Source organism: Danio rerio, chromosome 20 (genome assembly GCF_052040795.2).
Source record: "Danio rerio strain M-AB ecotype USA chromosome 20, GRCz13ab, whole genome shotgun sequence".
NCBI lineage: Eukaryota > Metazoa > Chordata > Actinopteri > Cypriniformes > Danionidae > Danio > Danio rerio.
In genome coordinates this window covers 37,765,935-37,784,338 of record NC_141040.1, presented here as the reverse complement: position 1 = coordinate 37,784,338, position 18,404 = coordinate 37,765,935, and the positions used below count along the sequence as shown (strand labels likewise).

General features: G+C 33.9%; 1 protein-coding gene across 19 annotated transcripts in view; it reads left to right on the top strand.

Moving 5' to 3' along the window:
* rock2b (rho-associated, coiled-coil containing protein kinase 2b) overlaps positions 1-18,404 on the top strand; it is a 125,818-nt gene that overhangs the window by 9,913 nt on the left and 97,501 nt on the right. For all 19 annotated transcript variants that reach the window (XR_015517449.1, XR_015517448.1, XR_015517446.1 and 16 more), the window contains 7 exon segments: positions 4,999-5,080; positions 7,830-7,930; positions 8,983-9,120; positions 12,997-13,257; positions 14,942-15,086; positions 15,183-15,321; positions 17,847-17,938. Coding sequence is in view for 14 of the 19 variants with exons in the window: in XM_087296351.1 (XP_087152477.1) it covers positions 4,999-5,080; positions 7,830-7,930; positions 8,983-9,120; positions 12,997-13,257; positions 14,942-15,086; positions 15,183-15,321; positions 17,847-17,938 (958 nt within the window). In the remaining 5 variants the exon portion in view is untranslated.

Genomic DNA, 18,404 nt, shown 5'->3' with positions numbered 1-18,404 from the left:
GAAGCGCTTTGGGTGCATGGCCATACACAATAAATGCACTATACAAATACACATTACTACATATCATCGTTTAATAATAAGATACTCAAACATCGGTTTTAAAGGGCACCTATGGTGAAATATCTACTTTTTAAGCTGTTGGATAGATATAGGTTTATTCAGCTTGACCTGAGGAAATTTTACTATTTTATGTTTTGTCAGTTTAGTGGCTAATCCGTACAAATTCATACAGGTTTAGTCTTATGAAAATGTACACATTTTCAAAGGAGGTGTGACACTAAACCCCACCCCTAAACCCAACCGTTATTGCGAGATGAGTAGGTCCACATGGAAACGAGAAGAAATCCGCAGATTTTTAGCCTATCATTGAGCCTATTTATTTACTTGTGTACATTTTTTATTTATTCAGTTTTTAAGTTTCAGTAATGTTGTTGACTAATATTAAAATATTCATATAATTTATTAAAAATACAGTTTATAAAGTAATATTTCTGTCTTTTAGTAGATATATTATATATAGACTTGCTTTGTTTACCAAATAAGTGGAACTAATTGGATTTGCATTGTAAACGTTAATAAATTTGAAAAATGTATTTTTTATTTCACATATTAAGTTTTTAGTTATGATACTCCCAAAATATTCTGCATACATTTGCAGATCTTTTACACAATTCTCAGCAGAAATAGCAAAAAATATCCGTAGGCTTTGTCTGGGCTTTTGGAGAGGAAATCGAAATGAGTTGTGTGAATGAGATCTTACGAATTCAGGCAAATTAACTACTAAATCATAAAGTTATGAATCTGTTAAATATTCTGTTTATTCAGCAACTGCTATGGTGGTTTCCCGGGTTTCTTCATAGGCATTTGAGATTGTTAGAGCGCCCTCTGTCTTTCAGAACGAGATTTACTACAAAGCGCATCGTGCTTCCCAGATAAGATGTGTATAACAATCGCTGCTTTGCTCAAGCGCATTTACAATTTCATTTCGATTACTCACCCAGGCCTACTCTGCACATATATAGACAACCCCCCTTTTAAATCTCGGTTGGAAAATTAGATGGCAATGATGCATTACTGTTCCATTGATGGAAAATGAGAGCTATCTATAAACAAGCACTGGAGGTATTGTGTGGTGTATTTTTGGTGTCTGTGTCTGCCTGTGAGCGTCATACTCTGGCTATGGGAGGCCCAGGGAAAGACCTAACTAAATCCCTGCTGGTTCATTCCACAGCATGTTTACTTAGAAACATCCACTCACCCACCTTAGCTGCTTAGCCATGCATGCTAAGTCAGCTTTCGGTAACAGGGATGAAAATATACCCCGGCTATGTTAAGTTGCGCTTCATTCCTCTTTTATCCAGAGGATTGTATTATAATCTTCTATGGATGCTCCTCCAAGTCATGCCAGTCAGACAAAGCTCCATTTTAGTTCATGATATCAATGTCAGAAAAAGGGTTGCGATGCTAAAATCAATCCAGTCTGATTGTAATATTTAAATATGGGTGCTTTGATCCTTCATTTACTACACTGGATGTGCTAATATTTTCCCGCAGCATTGCTACCGAGGGAAATGTCATAGAGGAAGCTGAGGTCACATCCTTCAATTGAGGAAAGAGATAACTGGCTACAGGCTTCCTTTGGTCTGTGTTTGTGTGTATTGTGGAGTCTTGGTGCAAAGAAAACAGGATTTTGACATTGTTGGTTTTGCATTTGTGTGTTTTTTTTGTAAGTGTGCTGAAATGGGGTATGGAAGCTGAATTAACTTAACACACCTAGAATAGTTTACTGCTATTCAGAATTTTGTGGATGTAAAATAGTTTTGAAAGAAGTCACTAACCAAAAACACAGTAAAATACAATAATAATATTTTGAAAAAAATAATAAGTGAAGCCCAAATTGTACATCAGGTGCATTATTTTTGAATATTTCAATGATTTGTCAACTAATACACTTATAGTTCTGTTGTCTGTATAAATTAACTATTGCCAAATGTCTTTGAAACAAAAAAGCATGTTGAATTAGACTAACTGAAAACAAATGCATTGAATTAACCCATGATTGCATTTTAATGCCTTGAATTTCAAGGGCTTGTATTTTTAAGTCCTGAAATTTGACATTACTGATTATTTAAGCTGTGAATATTTCAAGTTAAAACATTTCTAGCATATTTTTATACTCTAAAAATAAAAATCAATACTTAATATTTATCTTACAGAATTCACTTCCAAAATATTTAGTCTGTTTAGAAGTACTACACTCACAAAAATATTGTTGTTCAATCTACTTATTTGAAATGAGCTGAAACTACACAATTCTTCAGGGTTTTTTGGGGACTACTTAATTGTTTTATGTTCAATCCCTTTAAATTTATAAAAACTAATGAATAAACTTAATTTCTTCATGTTTTCCCAACACAAATCAATTGTGTGGAACGCAGCATTTTTTACAGTGCATGCCATGTAATATTCAAGACAATCTTTAATTCATTTTATGTCATTTACATATAGTTACCATGTCTCAATACATTGCTTAAATGTTGTATTTCACTAATTTGTCAGGTTTTTGTCTAAAACATCATTACTCATTACACCATCCTTCTTCAGTGTCACATAATTCTTCATGAAACTCTAACATGATATTATACATTTTTAGTTGTGCTGCTTAAAATGTTGATAACTGTAAAACAGAATGGTTTTAAATAGTATATAGCAAATTTGCCAGTGTAGATTTTACACCACTGGTGTTAAATTTAACATTTCTCTGGTGTATATATATGAGTGCCATCAGCCAAGTGCTCAGGTTACACTTTCTAAAGTGTTGAATACACCTAAAATATTTTACACTCAGAGCAGGGGTCTCAAACTCAATTTAGTGGGGGGCCGTTTTTACATTCAAGCACAAGAAAAAAGTAGACACTTGACATAATTGAGGCATCTTAGGTCAACAGAAATGACGTTTATATTTCAAGCTTTACTAGTCACCAGTGATGATGCAAATCAGCATGTTTATCATGTCACACATCAGCTGCTGATATATATCTGTGGTTGTTGTGTGTATGACATACACTCAGTCACTCTTACACAGACTATATGCAGAAAAACTCTAGCTTTTTGTTTCTTGTTGCACATGTTGAAGGGGTTGTTTAAATTATTATGAAAATACTACAAATAATAGGCATAATAATTATTCTGTTCCAAACAATTTGCATAGTGCAATAGTGTAAGAACAGCAGAAAGCAGTTTGGGGGACTTTATTGACTTCACTGGCAATTGTTCTTCCCAATTTCTTTCTTTTTTTGTAAAACTACAATAAAGAGGGGAAATTATGTACATTTTCCCATTTACTTTAATAAGTTCAATTCAACTATAATTTTACTAATGTACATAGTTAATGCAAACCTTAATAAGCATATGAGGAAAATCAATTAAATGAGACCATTTGAATCCAATATTAGCTGAATGATCGTGTGTTACCACACTTCCATAATGTTTAAGCTATATAGAAGTGTTTGTATAACAAAATACAAGTGGCATAAAACTGATAATAACCTAAAAACCCTTAAATATTTACAAAATATAGCTTTAGTAAAAACAGAGCACTTGCATACATATATTTTAACTTTTAATTCAGCCACAGAAATAAAATGCATGTGTGTTACTCTCAACTGTACACTGAGAGAAAATAAAAGTAAAACGAATCCGAATGCAGTACTATAAATGTCGACTAGATGGCGACAAGTGGCTATATGTGACTGCACAGCAATGATATAGTTTAAAATACTGTATATATTTTGGCGGGCTGAATCTCATTATATTTTTGAGGTTATCTGTGGGCCGACAGTTTGAGACCCCTGACTTATAGTGTAAGAATGCACGCCACATTAAACATTTTTAACACCTGCAGGGCAAATTGTCCAGTATACATATAACTCCAGAGGTGTTAAATTACACTCCCTTCGAGTGTCCCACTAGCTCAGTGTATAAGTTACACTTTAAAAAGTGTTGAATATATACACTTAAGCAGAGTAAATCATTTTACACGAAGAGTGTAAAAGCTGTATACTAGATTAAATACTCTATCACCACTGCAGTCACATTTATTCTTTCTTTAAACTGACTTGAGTACAAGTTAACATTTTCCCCAACTGAAATTCACACAGAAAAGTATATATTTGAATGTTTGAACACCCTGGAATAATGATAAAATGTCAACAAACTCTGTTCTCTGCCTTACTAAAATGAGTGTTTAAGCCTTTAATTTAGCCCACATCAGCGTTAAAAACAGTATATGTACACATGGATTTTAACACTATAACACTACAGTGGCTTACACCAGAAATTCAACACCTCACAATTTTCTGTGTAAGTTAAAAAGAACACCTGTTACCTGAAACTGCTGTCTTAACCATCAGTCTCAATCAATGTAAATCGATCACATTAGCCCTGCACTGCTAAACTGTGCTTTACACTTAAGTCCTGGATTAGCTGTTTTTCCTCCTGCCTTATTAACCTTTTATGCTGGGCCAGCTAGTTTATGATGTTGGCTGGGGCAAATGGATGTGTTTTAGGTGAGGAATGTTGGGGGGTGGATTGTGTGTCTGATGTGTATTTTTACCTTTGCAGTGTCACTCTGTGTGTTTGAAGGGGTATGTAAGGTCATTTTAGGATCATCCAGTGGCATTTACATCATTAATTTTCTTAAAGTCATTTAGAAGAAGGCCGCTTCTTAATTCTCATTGACTATAGAGGTCTAATCCTATACTCCTAAACCTCATTTTTGGATTTAAAACCCAAGTCAAATGAAACAACAGGGCTGTCTGTCAGTGTGAGCTTATATTTAGGATTAAATAAGACTGATTAGGTCTCTCTAAAGTGTGGATTTTGGATGTATAGAGAAAATCTATTTGTAGCAACTGAAATAAAAACAGTTAAAAGGCATTATAAGTATATATATATATATTTATATATTTATATATATATCTTTTTTTCCTTCTGCAGGATTCAGTAACTGCCCTTGCCCTTGATCTGAACCATCCAGCACTGAGAAAGAACAAAAACATAGATGCCTTCTTAAGCAGATGTAAGTATGTTTGAAAGTTCAAAGATTAATAGACCTTTTGTATGCGAGTGTTTTTTTCTGAATGAATCTGTATGACTACAGTACTACACTACCATGTGTACGCTGGCATGAGGAAGATTGTATGTTAAACACTGAAAGGGCTTTCAGTTTCCTGTCTGAGGTGTAGACAGCATTACACTGATTATAATGGTTCTATTGTGTTTATTTGCACTGCTCACTTCTGGTGTAGACATGGTTTCACATTGCATTAAGGGCTGAGAGACGAGACAATACATGAAAATCAGATGAAATATTCACGGTATTTATGACTAAATATGTGAGCCTGTAACACAAAATTAAAGTTATAGTTCAACTAAAAAATTAAAGTTTACTGTTTACTTTCCCTCAAGTGGTTCCAAACCTTTATGAGTTTCTTTATTCTGTTGAACACAAAAGATATTTTGAAAAATGTTGGAAACCTGTAATAATTTTTTCCATAGTAGGAAAAACAAATGCTATGGATGTCAACGGGTACAGGTTTCCATCCTATTTCAAATAATGTTCTTCTGTGTTCGACAGAAGAAAGAAACTCATGAAGGTGTAAAAGAAGTAAAAGTGAGTAAATCATTACACAATTTTCATTTTTAGGCGAACTAACTTTTTTTGTTGCTTGGGAATATTTTAGGGAATCGGCCAAAATGTAAAATATCATTAAAATATTAAGTAAAGACCATCTTCCATGAGGACATTTTTACAGTTTTTCACTTTATATAAACATTCTTTTAAATATATCATTGCTAAGAACCTACTTTGGACCAAAGGTGCTTTTCTTGATCTAACAAAACCTGGCAAAAAAGTATGGAATCAACACTCTTGAAAGATGTTCATTCCAATTTTTAATTGTGTACACTGTAAAACCCAAAAAGTTACGATAGTTTAAACCATTTGAGGAAACTGATTGCAACAAACTATTTAAGTTCAAAAACTAATCCTAATGAGTACTTTGAACTTAATCCATTTGAGTAAAAGAAGCAATTTGAGCAAAGTTAAACCCAATAAATGAAGAGAACTCAAACCAACTGAGTACTGTAAAACCCAATAAGGCAACTCAAATCGTTTGAAAAAAACGATTGCAATAAACCATTTGAGTTAAAAAACTAATCTATATGAGCACTGTGAACTTACTCCATTTAAGTTGAAGTAATGAGGTATTTAATTAACTCAATATCTTCAACACTGAGTTCAAAACTCTTTTTAAATGAGTAGAATTAACTTTCAGTAAATTTTGAGTTAACTACACTTAATTCAAGTTGACTGTTGTGTTTTACAGTGTAGAGAGAAAAAAAACAAGTACAAGTACAAGTCAAACACTGTAGTCAATAACAGCTGCTTTTACAGATCAAACAAGCTGTTTTTACAGATTCCAAAAAAAAAAAAAAAAAAGGAATCACACAAATCTGAGGAAAATTATTTGGACTCACCAAACAAAAACCCCACTAGTGCGTTGTTGCACCATCTCTAGCTTTTATAACAGCTTGACGCATGGATTTAACTATTGACAAACAGTATTCTTCATCAATCTTTCTCCAACTTTGTCTTATTGCAGTTGCTAGATCAGCTTTGCAGGTTGGAGCCTTGTTGTGGACCATTTTCTTTCATTTCCACCACAGATTTTCAATTGGATTGAGGTCTTGACTATTTGCAGGCCATGCCATTGACATTATATGTCTTTCCTGCAAGAAAGTTTTTATAGATTTTGCTCCATGGTATGATGCATTATCATCCTGAAAAAATTGGTCTTTTACTGTTTTGATCTGTAAAAACAGTTGTAATTGACTACAGTGTTTTTTTAGTGTTTCAAATAGCCAGAAAACTGTATTGTTTAATGAAAATAGTTTTGTGGCATGTATGTGCTTGTTTTTTTCTACACAGTTTAACATTTGAATGAACATCCCCCAAGTAGGCGATTCCATACTTTTTGCCAGGGGTTGTATATCACGTTTCAGATACTGTACTCACATTTTGTCATGTACTTACAAACCACACATCAGTGAAATCTTATTTATTATGCTTCCAGATTATGTATAAAACTCATTCATTCATTCATTCATTAATTCATCCATTCATTCATTCATGTATTCATTCATTCATTCATTATTTTATTTTCGGCTTAGTCCCTTTATTAATCCGCGGTCACCACATAAAAAAACTTAAAAAACAATATTCTGAAGAATGTTGGGAAAAAATGCCATTAGGTTCCACAATATTTCTTGTTCTTACTATGGATGTTTTTTCCTAACATTCTTTAGAATATCTTGTTTTGTATTAAACAGAATAAAGAAATAAAAAGTTAAGAAAAAAAGTTTAGAATTATTAGAGTGTGAGTAAATGGTGAGTACATTTTTTAATGATATATGCCTTAACAGCAATACTTCCTTAATATTAATGGTCTTATGGAGTAAAAGAGAATCATATAATTGTTTATTAATTTGAAGTGAAATCTATTCATGGAAAACCAGTATTAAAATACTTAATTATACCAAGAAGCAAATGTAATCCCTGATGCAATTTAGCAGTTTAAAAAAAAAGATTTTGTGAAATGTATACTATGATGAAAGTTTCTAGTATTTTAAAGTAAAACTTGTTTCTTTTTAATGAACATTATTGTGTATTGATTAATGTTTAGACCCTGGTTTAATATGAATGTGTTTCTTGCTGCTAATTAAATCATAAACTTGACTCATGTACTATCTGTAATAACATGCTCTAGATGAAAAAGCCGTGTCCAACCTCAAGGAACTACAGGTGAAGCTGGATGATTTTGATCGAGTCAAGCTGATCGGTCGTGGAGCGTTTGGCGCAGTGCAGCTGGTGAGTGAGTGTGTGTTACAACCTCTTTGATGTTAGTCTAGGGTAAAAGTAAGAAAAAAAGCCAGAAAGTGTGCGATCCTGTGGGTGTGTGTTTGTGTGAGCGTCTGCCCCCTGTTATCTGCAGTTTGTCTTCAGGCACAGCCTTTGTTGGTGTGCTGAGGCCTGTAGACACATGTTCTGCTTGCTCCTACTTACCTGAAACAACACGGATCATGCTTGCTTTTGTATTCGTGCAGCAATTATTATTTTTACTCTTATCAGGAACTTTTGTTTCACATTTGTCAGTCAAAATAGTTTAATAATTAAATTATGTAAAATAAAGTTTTACCTTTTAGGTTTGTAGATTAACTGTTAACATGATTGGTCACAAGTGTCATAAATCAAACACTTGTTTGCATTTAAAGGGAAAATTCACCCCCAAAATGAAAATTTATAGTCAATTTCCTCCCCATCAGGCCAGTAGAACATTTATGAAGATTTTAGCTTTGGTGATTTGTATAATGACAGTCAATGGACACTTTTTTTTTTTTTTACATTAAATATAAAGGAAATAGAGAAATCCAAATTAATTTTCCATGGCTCTTGATGACACACGGAAGTCTTGTGAAATGAAAGGAAAACTCTCTGCAAGACATTGAACTCACATTCGAGTGTACATCATCAAGTGACTGGAAGCACATGCTAACTACAATTGTTCACACACATAAACTGTTAGCTAAGCCTGGATTAAAGCTAATAATATTGTAAATAATGTTCCATTACTTGCACTACCAAACCTTTTACTTCATAAGAGCCATAAGGGATTCATAAGGGATTGATTTGGATCTATGTTTTATTCACAAAAATAGGTGACCATTGACTTACATTATATGAAGTTTAGTAAGTTTACTATGACTTTTAGTAAGTTTACTTAGTTTGAGGGTGAGTAAATTTAGTAAACTTGGATTTTTGGGTGAACTTACCATTTAATCATCTTGAGGGAATGCATACACCCTTCTTTAAGAGTTAATGGAAGATGTTTATTTTTATAATATTCATATGTGTGTGTTTAGGTACGGCACAAAGTATCTCAACAAGTTTATGCCATGAAGCAGCTCAGCAAGTTTGAGATGGTCAAGCGCTCTGACTCCGCCTTTTTCTGGGAGGAGCGTGACATCATGGCTTTCTCCCAGAGCCCTTGGATAGTTCAGGTGGGATTCCCTCTCATAATACACTCACTGATTACTTTACTAAGTACTTTGCTAGTATTGGTTTGAACCTGCTTTTGCTTTCAGAACTGCTTTAGCTCTTCATGGCTTAGATTCTACAAGGTTCTGGAAACATCTTATCACAGGGGTGCACAAATTCGGTCCTGGAGGGCCAAGTTTACCTCATACTTACCTCAACAAACCTGCAGGAAGCTTTTAGTTTGACTAGTAAGAGCTTGATTCGCTGGTTCAGGTGTATATAATTGGGGTTGGAGCTAAACTTTGCAGGACACAAATTTGGGCAACTCTGATCTTATCAGCTGCTTATTTGTAATACAAATTTCCCATTTCAGCATATACCATAAGTTTTCTATCAAGTTGAGATCTGCTGGCTCTGGAGGCCATTTGAGTTTAGTGAACTCATTTCCCTGGTTTCAGGCTAGTCTAGACTTAAACTTGCATGTATGAGCTGTTTTAATTAAAAATAACTTGTGACAAAAAATACATGAGTCATAGATTAGTGGCACGGGACAGGTCAGCAATGTGTTTTTCTAAGTCTTTTTTATAAAAGCTGCTTTATTACCTAATTTAGTCAAGGTCTAGTCCTGGTTTAAGCTAAGACAAGGATGTAAAATCCAGTTTCTGGAGGGCCACAGTGCTGTAAAGCAGGGGTGTCCAAACTTTTTGGGCCGAGGGCCAGATGCAAAAAAACAAACGTTGTCGCGGGCCAAATTTTACATACATCACACAGACACGCATATATATATATATATATATATATATATATATATATATATATATATATATATATATATATATATATATATATATATATATATATATATATATATATATAAATACAGTTGAAGTCAGAATTGTTAGCCCCCCTAAATTATTAGCCCCCGTTTATTTTTTCCCCAATTTCTGTTTAACGGAGAGAAGATTTTTTTCCACACATTTCTAAACATATTAGTTTTAGTAACTCATTTCTAATAACTGATTTATTTTATCTTTGCCATGATGACAGTAAATAATATTTGACTAGATATTTTTAAGACACTTCTATACAGCTTAAAGTGACATTTAAAGGCTTAACTAGGTTAATCAAGTTAACTAGTCAAGTTAAGGTAATTAGGCAAGTTATTTTATAACAATGGTTTGTTCTGAAGACTTAAGGGGCTAATAATTTTGACCTTAAAATGGTTCATAAAAAAATTTAAACCGCTTTTTATTCTAGCCGAAATAAAACAAAAGTCTTTCTCCAAAAGAAAAAATATTATCAGACATGCTGTAAAAATGTCCTTGCTCTGTTAAACATCATTTGGGAAATATTTAAAAAAGAATAAATCAAAGAGGGGCTAATAATTCAGACTTGAACTGTGTGTAGACAGACAGACAGACAGACAGACAGATAGATAGATAGATAGATAGATAGATAGATCATAACAAGAACTGCTGCTTAATTGAATGCATGTAATAGCGACACCCGGTGGTTATTTATTGAATTACGTTCATTTTTTTGTATAGCGGGCCAGATTCTATTGATGTTTATAAAAAGCTTCGCGGGCCGCCACAAAACTGATTGCGGGCCGCAGATGGCCCGCGGGCCGTAGTTTGGACACGCCTGCTGTAAAGTGTAGTTTCAATCTTGCTGCAACCCACTTAAGCTACAGTCACACAGCACTTTTTACCCCTTAGACGCAAGCTCGTTCGACAAGTTTCACAGTTCGCTGCATTTTCAAGTTTAAGCCTGGTGAACTCTGAGCTGCGAAAACACATCATGTGGCTGCGTGAGACCAATCCAAAATCAAAACATGATCTGTCTGGACAGAATTTAAAATCTACTGCAATTGCTCTCTTTTTTAATGTCTAATCATCTTGTTTATTCCCGCTTCTTTTCACACCTCCGTACAACAGAATTTTGCATGCTTAAACTCTAGTGTGACTGCAGCATTACCTGTAGGTTTCAAACAATCATAAAGGACTCAAGTAGTTTGATCAGGTGTGTTTATTTAGGATGAAATCTAAACTGTGCAGAGCTGTGGCCCTTCAGGAACTGGATTTGACACCTGTGAGCTAAGACCTGTTTGTGAAGCTGACCCATTGTGATGTTGATGAAATCAGTTAAAGATGATTTGAGCTGTGCCTTCTTTTGGCTAGAAGTAGCCATTACAAGATGGGAACACTAGTCATAAAGACATGAAGATGGTCAGCAGCAACACTCATATAAGCTGTGGCATTTGAGTGATGTTCACTTGTTACTAAAAGCAGGAGCCGCAGCCCTACATAGTTTAGCTTCAACACACTTGCCTGTAGTTTTCAAATAAGCCTGAAGGACTAAATTAGTTTGATCAGGTATGTTTAATTAGAGTTGGAACTAAACTGTGCAGAGCTGTGGTCCTCCAGGAACTGAGTTTGACACCCCAAACAACAAATTTAGCATAATGCCAGCCAGTACTTTGACCCTCAAACACTGTATTTGTAGCAGATATACAAGTTTGATATGTATCTAAAAAAAAAGATGATATTTTCTGCAAACAGTTTTGCAAACAGTTACAAAGGATTAGGACTCTGACTCATCGAATTCATATAGCTGATGCCATTGTTACTGTCACAAGTACTAATAAAATCTTTAGAGATGAAATTCATGAGTAGTGAATATGTGATTAGTAAATTCACAGAGAACTATGTACACGCTTCTTTTTAAACACTGTATGTGTTAGATTAATCACAGCACATTATTATTGACCAACCAGAGCAGAACAGGTTCTTGGAAAGGGGGATTTAGAGAGACCGGAATGAACTGTTTCAGATATTGTGGCAAAAGAACCAATGCTGGAAATGTGTATTATGAGAAAATATTAGCGCTCCAAACATAGTTTGAATCCTTTAAAATAGCATAAAAGTGTCAGTTTATGAATTGCATTATTAGGTCAATTAGAGAACTGCATTTACATTTAAAGAAAAAGTTGCAGAAATTTTAAATGACTAAAACTACTAGTACTTCACTTCTAAGTTGAAAATAAATAGTAAAATGTAAACCTGACTGAGAAAATAGTCTTGACTGGCTGTTTTAGAACACTTGTATTTCACAGGATGCACCTGCCCATATTGTAGTCAGTTGTGCATTGTAGTCAGTCAGTTATGTACTCGTGTAAATAAGGACGACAAAAAATACAGACCTGTTCATTAGACCTTGAAGCCTAATATTTCTGCTGCTGTAATGTTGATGTTAACTAACCAAAATAAAGAAAGTTAAACTTGATTTTAAGTATAACATCATTTAAATAGCAATAACTTGTTGCTAGTTGTATTTTTATTAGTGCTGTCAAATGCTTAATCACATAAAAAATTAAGTTTGTATTTACATAATATATTGTGGTGGAGTTTATGTATTTATTTAGCATATATACATACACACAGAAATGTATATATTTGAGAAAATGTTCATTTATATCTTTATATAAAATATTTATATTTAGATGAAATTATAAATAAATATAAATAATGATGTACATGTTATGAAGATGCTCATTTTAATTTGAGTTTGATTAATTGCTTGACACAACCGTTTTTGTGTATGTATATGTTCATACTTAAAATGTCATTTAATATTCCATTTATAATTTTTTTATATTTTAACTTGATTATTTACATTCTGTAATTGATAGCATTAAAAATTCTTTAATAACAGTATTTAAATTATGAAATAAATATTTAAACGATTAAATAAAGTCTGTGTTCAATATCACATTGCTTATTATTTAATTTAGCTGGGTTGCTGCAATTAAAATTAAGTATTGTTAAATTTCACTGGTATTGATTACTGAAATATATTGTGACTTCTCTGTTCACCACTCTATCTCTCTGTCCACATAGCTGTGCTGTGCATTCCAAGATGAAAAGTACCTTTATTTGGTGATGGAGTTCATGCCAGGTGGAGATCTGGTGACTCTGACCAGCAACTATGACATCCCAGAGGAATGGGCTCAATTCTATACGGCAGAAGTGGTGCTGGCACTCGACGCCATCCATTCTCTGGGCTTCATCCACAGAGACATCAAACCAGACAACATGCTGCTGGACCGCAATGGACACCTCAAACTCGCAGACTTTGGCACATGCATGAAGATGGACTCGGTGTGTGATAAGTGCATTTGAAGTGTCTTTTGAGGGGGTTCGATACTAACAAAAATGTTTCTCTTCTTTTTTTGTTAATCTCATTTAACAATATTTTGCTTAGTGTGCTTTTGTCCTGATACTTTGGCTAGTTCAGGCCTGACATAGATTAATAGATATGACCACTAGGTGACACCACTACTGTAGGTGACAGCAAGTCTCTTTCTCCATGTCAAAAATAGTAGGCTACTATCTAAATCGGTACTTCATTTTAGTTCTAAGTTGTGTCTTGACAATATTAAAATAGAATAGAGGAAGTGAGAATGAAATTCTGGCTACTGCATTGATGTTGTTGTCACTGTCATGTTGACCTGTCGTCATCAGGCCTCATAGGATAGTAAATGAATTAATTCTACACTTCAGTAATTGATTATTCTGGTACTTTTTGCCTCCTGATTCATTCAATCATTTTCCTTTGGCTTAGTCCCTTTATTCATCAGGGGTCGCCACAGAGGAATGAACCGCCAACTTATCCAGCAAATGTTTTACACAGTGGATGCCTTTCCAGCTGAAACCCGAGTATTTGGAAAAAACTTATACACACTCATGCACACTCATACACTGTGGCAAATTTGGTTTATTCAATTATACTACATGTCTTCGAACTGTGGGGGAAACCGGAGCACCCGGAGGAAACCCTGGCGAACATGGTGAGAACAAGCAAACTCCACACAGAAATTCCAACTGGCACAGCTGGGGTTCGAACCAGTGACCTTGTTGCTGTGAGGCGGCAGTGCTAACCACTGAGCCACAGTGTTGCACGGGCTTTTTAATTTCTACTATTAATTCGGATGTACAAGGTCACATAGAAGAGAAGTGTGGGATTTTGGATTTATTTTGTCTTGATAAGTGATTCAGTGAATGTTTATTCAAATAATTGATTCAAATGGCAGATTCGTTTCGAAACAAAGCAAGTAGTGACTGTCTTTGTTGGTGATTTATTTAAAAACAGATTGAAGTTCAACACACACACGCACACATACAAACTCTTGCTCTAAGATGCACATTTACTGCTTCAGCTTTGTTTGGTATTTTCTTTTGATTAAACAGAACTTACATTATTGTGTCTTAAATGATGTTTAGGAAAACCTGCTTGTGTTAATCTACCTGCTTGTTTTTTTCACAAAATCTTACACATTTTATAAACAAAACTCCATAAAGGGATATTTTTAGCCAACTATTTGTCATTGGGACTGCTTTCCAATAGGCTTAAATGCCTTTGGACTCTCAGGACTCGATTTTGTTTCTTTTTCTCAAGTGAATGAAGCTCTCTCAAATGCCAGTTCACAATACAGTTACAATTTTATTGAAGACGATAAATATCATACACCAGTAGTTGGTGTGTTTACATGTACTGTACATGACCGAGAATGAGAGAGTTTCTTTTAGATTTTGTAGTGTGGAGATTTACAATTATCACCTCACACATTGCAGCAGATTTGTTTAAACAATCATTAACGTACGTTATAGAAGTCTTCCATTCGGTGATGATAGATGTCAGTGCTGCCATCTTGTGGCTAGATTGTACAGTGCAGTCCTTGAATTGATTGAATATAAATTGTGTAAATAATTTTCATTGTTATTATTCTTGTATTTCAGCTACATTAATTCAGCAAGTAATGTTTATATCCATGTGTCTATATAGACTGGTATGGTACGCTGTGACACTGCTGTTGGGACACCTGATTACATTTCTCCAGAGGTTTTAATGTCTCAAGGAGGGACTGGTTATTACGGCCGCGAGTGTGACTGGTGGTCTGTTGGTGTTTTCATTTATGAGCTTCTAGTGGGTGAGTAGTGTCAGCTTCATATGCATCTCTTGTAATTTTAGTTCAGTGTTCATTACTGATCATTAAATTTATTTATTTGTCTGTCACTCTGAGCAGGCGACACTCCATTTTATTCCGAGTCTCTGGTGGGCACATATGGAAAGATCATGGATCACAAGAACAGCTTAACTTTCCCAGATGATATTGAAATGTCAAAGGATGCCAAAGACCTCATCTGTGCCTTTCTGAGTAGCAGGTGAGACTGAGAAAAGTAAAGATTTGATTTGAGTTTTTTTTTTCCTGTAAACTTCAGAAACTTACTAGCTTTATAGACCTTTACTTGTTTGTTTTTAGAGCTTGGCTGGTAGTAAACATGTAATTTTAACTTTACTTAAAAAAAAAAAAAAAACTAATTTTCAGGACAATTTATTACACACTTTTGATAATTTCTTTTGTAGTTTGAAGTTTTTAACCAGGGCTTGTCATTACCTTTATTGATCACCAGCCACTGTGGCTGATATATTTTTTTATATCCATAAATTTGAATTTGGCATGCTAAAATGACTTGATTTCAGTTTTGTGTTATGTCCACGTGCCTCCTTGTTCATTAAACATTTTTTGTGTGTTGTGTATGACCTTGCTCAATGAGCATGAGCACATGGGATGTGGTTTCATAGAGTCGAGTTGCAATTAGTTTTATTACATTTTTTATTTTTATGTTTATTTCACATGACTTTCAGAGCTCAACACTAAGGATTTGCCAAGTATTTTTCTGGCTGCACCAAACTAATTATTTCCTTGCCACACATTTTAAATAATGTGTAAAACAAGCAAATTATAGCTATATACTGTACATACACTTTTTTTATTCAACAAATGTAAAAAAAAAATTTACTTAAAACAGTTGACACTTCAAAACAATTATTCTCATGTATCTACTTGTATCACAGCCAAAAGTGGCTAGTGGGAGTGGCTGTATAACCCACCACAGCTGAAATCCCCCTGCATTTGGCGGGTTGGAGGGTGTTAATATCAAGCCCTGTTTATAACGTATATAATGTAATCACAGGGTACCTTAGATTTGTTATAATTATTATCATATGAATTTTCTCCTATTTTGTAAAGGTTTGTGGTCGGTAAGATTTATTTTCTTAAGGATTTTAGAAAAACGTTGCACTTTTTTTTTCCTAAATAACAATCTCAAGGAATATTTCTTATACACCAAATAATTTTTAAAACTTAATTTAAGGAGAACGTAGCAGTCTATCTTTATTAACTTTATGCTTTTAAAAGCTCTTCATAAAATAAGATTTTCATAAAACATAAAATTTTTCATGTCCTACTGCTTTTACTAGACACTTACTAGCGTAATAAACCCTTACTTGTTTGTTTTTAGAGGTTGGCTGGTAGTAAATTTTTTATTTATTTTTTCAATTTGAAATTAACTTTACTGTAAAAAAAAAAAAAGTACATTTTCTGGACAATTTATTATGCATTTTTGATCTGATTTATTTTGGAGTTTGGAGTTTATAACATATATAATGTAATCACCTAGTACCTAATATTTGTTATCACTGAAAACAGTAAAGTTATCTTGCCATAAATTATAAGGCACAAAAAAATAAGTAGCAGATTAATTTATCAGCTTCAGTGAGAAAAATGTGCAGTTTTTGCTCAGTTTATTCAACTAATGTGATGGAAAAACATAATTTGCCAGAATATAATGATCCATTTCCCCAAACACAAATGTTGGCTATAAAAAAATGAATAATCTTTATTAAAACATTCAAGATATTCAATGATTTTTTTCTCATAATTTTGCAGCCCTGTATAATTGACACACAGTTTTGTACAACCCAGTGTTGTTGTTGTTTACACTATGTAGTGTTCTGATTGATTGAATTAGTAAATAATGTGTATATTTGACAAAATACAACAATTTCAATATAATCTTAGCCTGATTACTACAGATACCTAAAACATAAATAAATAGTTTTATCAGTGAAAAAAAACCTTTTATCAGTGTTATTATATGAAATGTTCCCTATTTTTTAAGGTTTATGGTCAATAAGATTTTTTTTCTTTAATGGTTTTAGAAAAATTCTAAAAATATACATATAATTCTTAATAATAATAATAATAATCCCAAGAAATATTTCTTTAGCACCAAATCGCCAAAAAACTTACTAAGCCATAGCAACATTTTAATTGAATTAAATTAGATTAAGACAACATACAAGCTGATTTTTAATCATGTTATGCCTTTAAAAGCTCTTTATAAATAAAGTTCCTAATAAAACATAAATTTTATGTCCTACTGCTTTTACTACATGTCATCTTCATGGACGTTCACCCTCCAGCCTGACAACTTCCATCTGAATTCCTTTTTTCTCCTTCCCTCTTTCTCCTCCCTCACATGCCCACATACAAGCATTCCTGATCAAACATACAGAGAGGGGTTTAATGTTTTCTCTGTGTTTTCATGTAAACACACACACACACACACACACACACACACACACACACACACACACACACACACACACTCCTCCCTTTGCATTCAGGCTGCTGGAATGTCCCACACGTGGCAGTCCAAACTGCTGCACCCTCTCAATGCAGATGAAGTGAAAGGAAGGGGGAGTGAACGGTCCTTACTTTTTGGATGTCTCTCTGACTGCTCCACTCCTCCATGCTGTGCTGTTGGATGTACCTGGTGGATGGTCATTTAACGGATTAGCGCTTCTCTGTTTGTTTTGCTGACCAGTGTTTTGCTATGTTCAGGGAGGTGAGGCTTGGCCGAACTGGAGTGGATGAAATAAAATGTCACCCCTTCTTCAAGAACGATCAGTGGACCTTCGACACCATACGAGACAGTAAGTCAGTGTGGCTGATCTGGGGGTCATGGCTTGTTAAAGTGATCTACATTTTATGCATGTGCTTGTTGGTAAAAGTGTAAACTTTCAATGTTGTTTTGGAGTTTAGTTGTGTGTTTAAGGATATTATGGTTATGAGGATTTTGGAAGCACAGCTTTTTAATTTCCTGACATTCCTCCTACTTTTTTCTCCACACACATGCAAACATTCACCTCACACCCTCATGCTACACTTTAAATGTCAAAGAAAGACAGCTTTGCATGCCATGTATTGCTACATAGCTCTTGCAGTTTTTGTGTGTGCACCATATTAAATAAACCAAATATTTCATTATTTTCTAATATTATTATTTTTTATTATTTTATTCATTTTTTTATTATTTTATTTACTTTATTGTGTTTAATCTACAACATTAGTCTTTTATTTTATTGAGCATTTTATTTTATGAGTTTCTGTGCACATTTT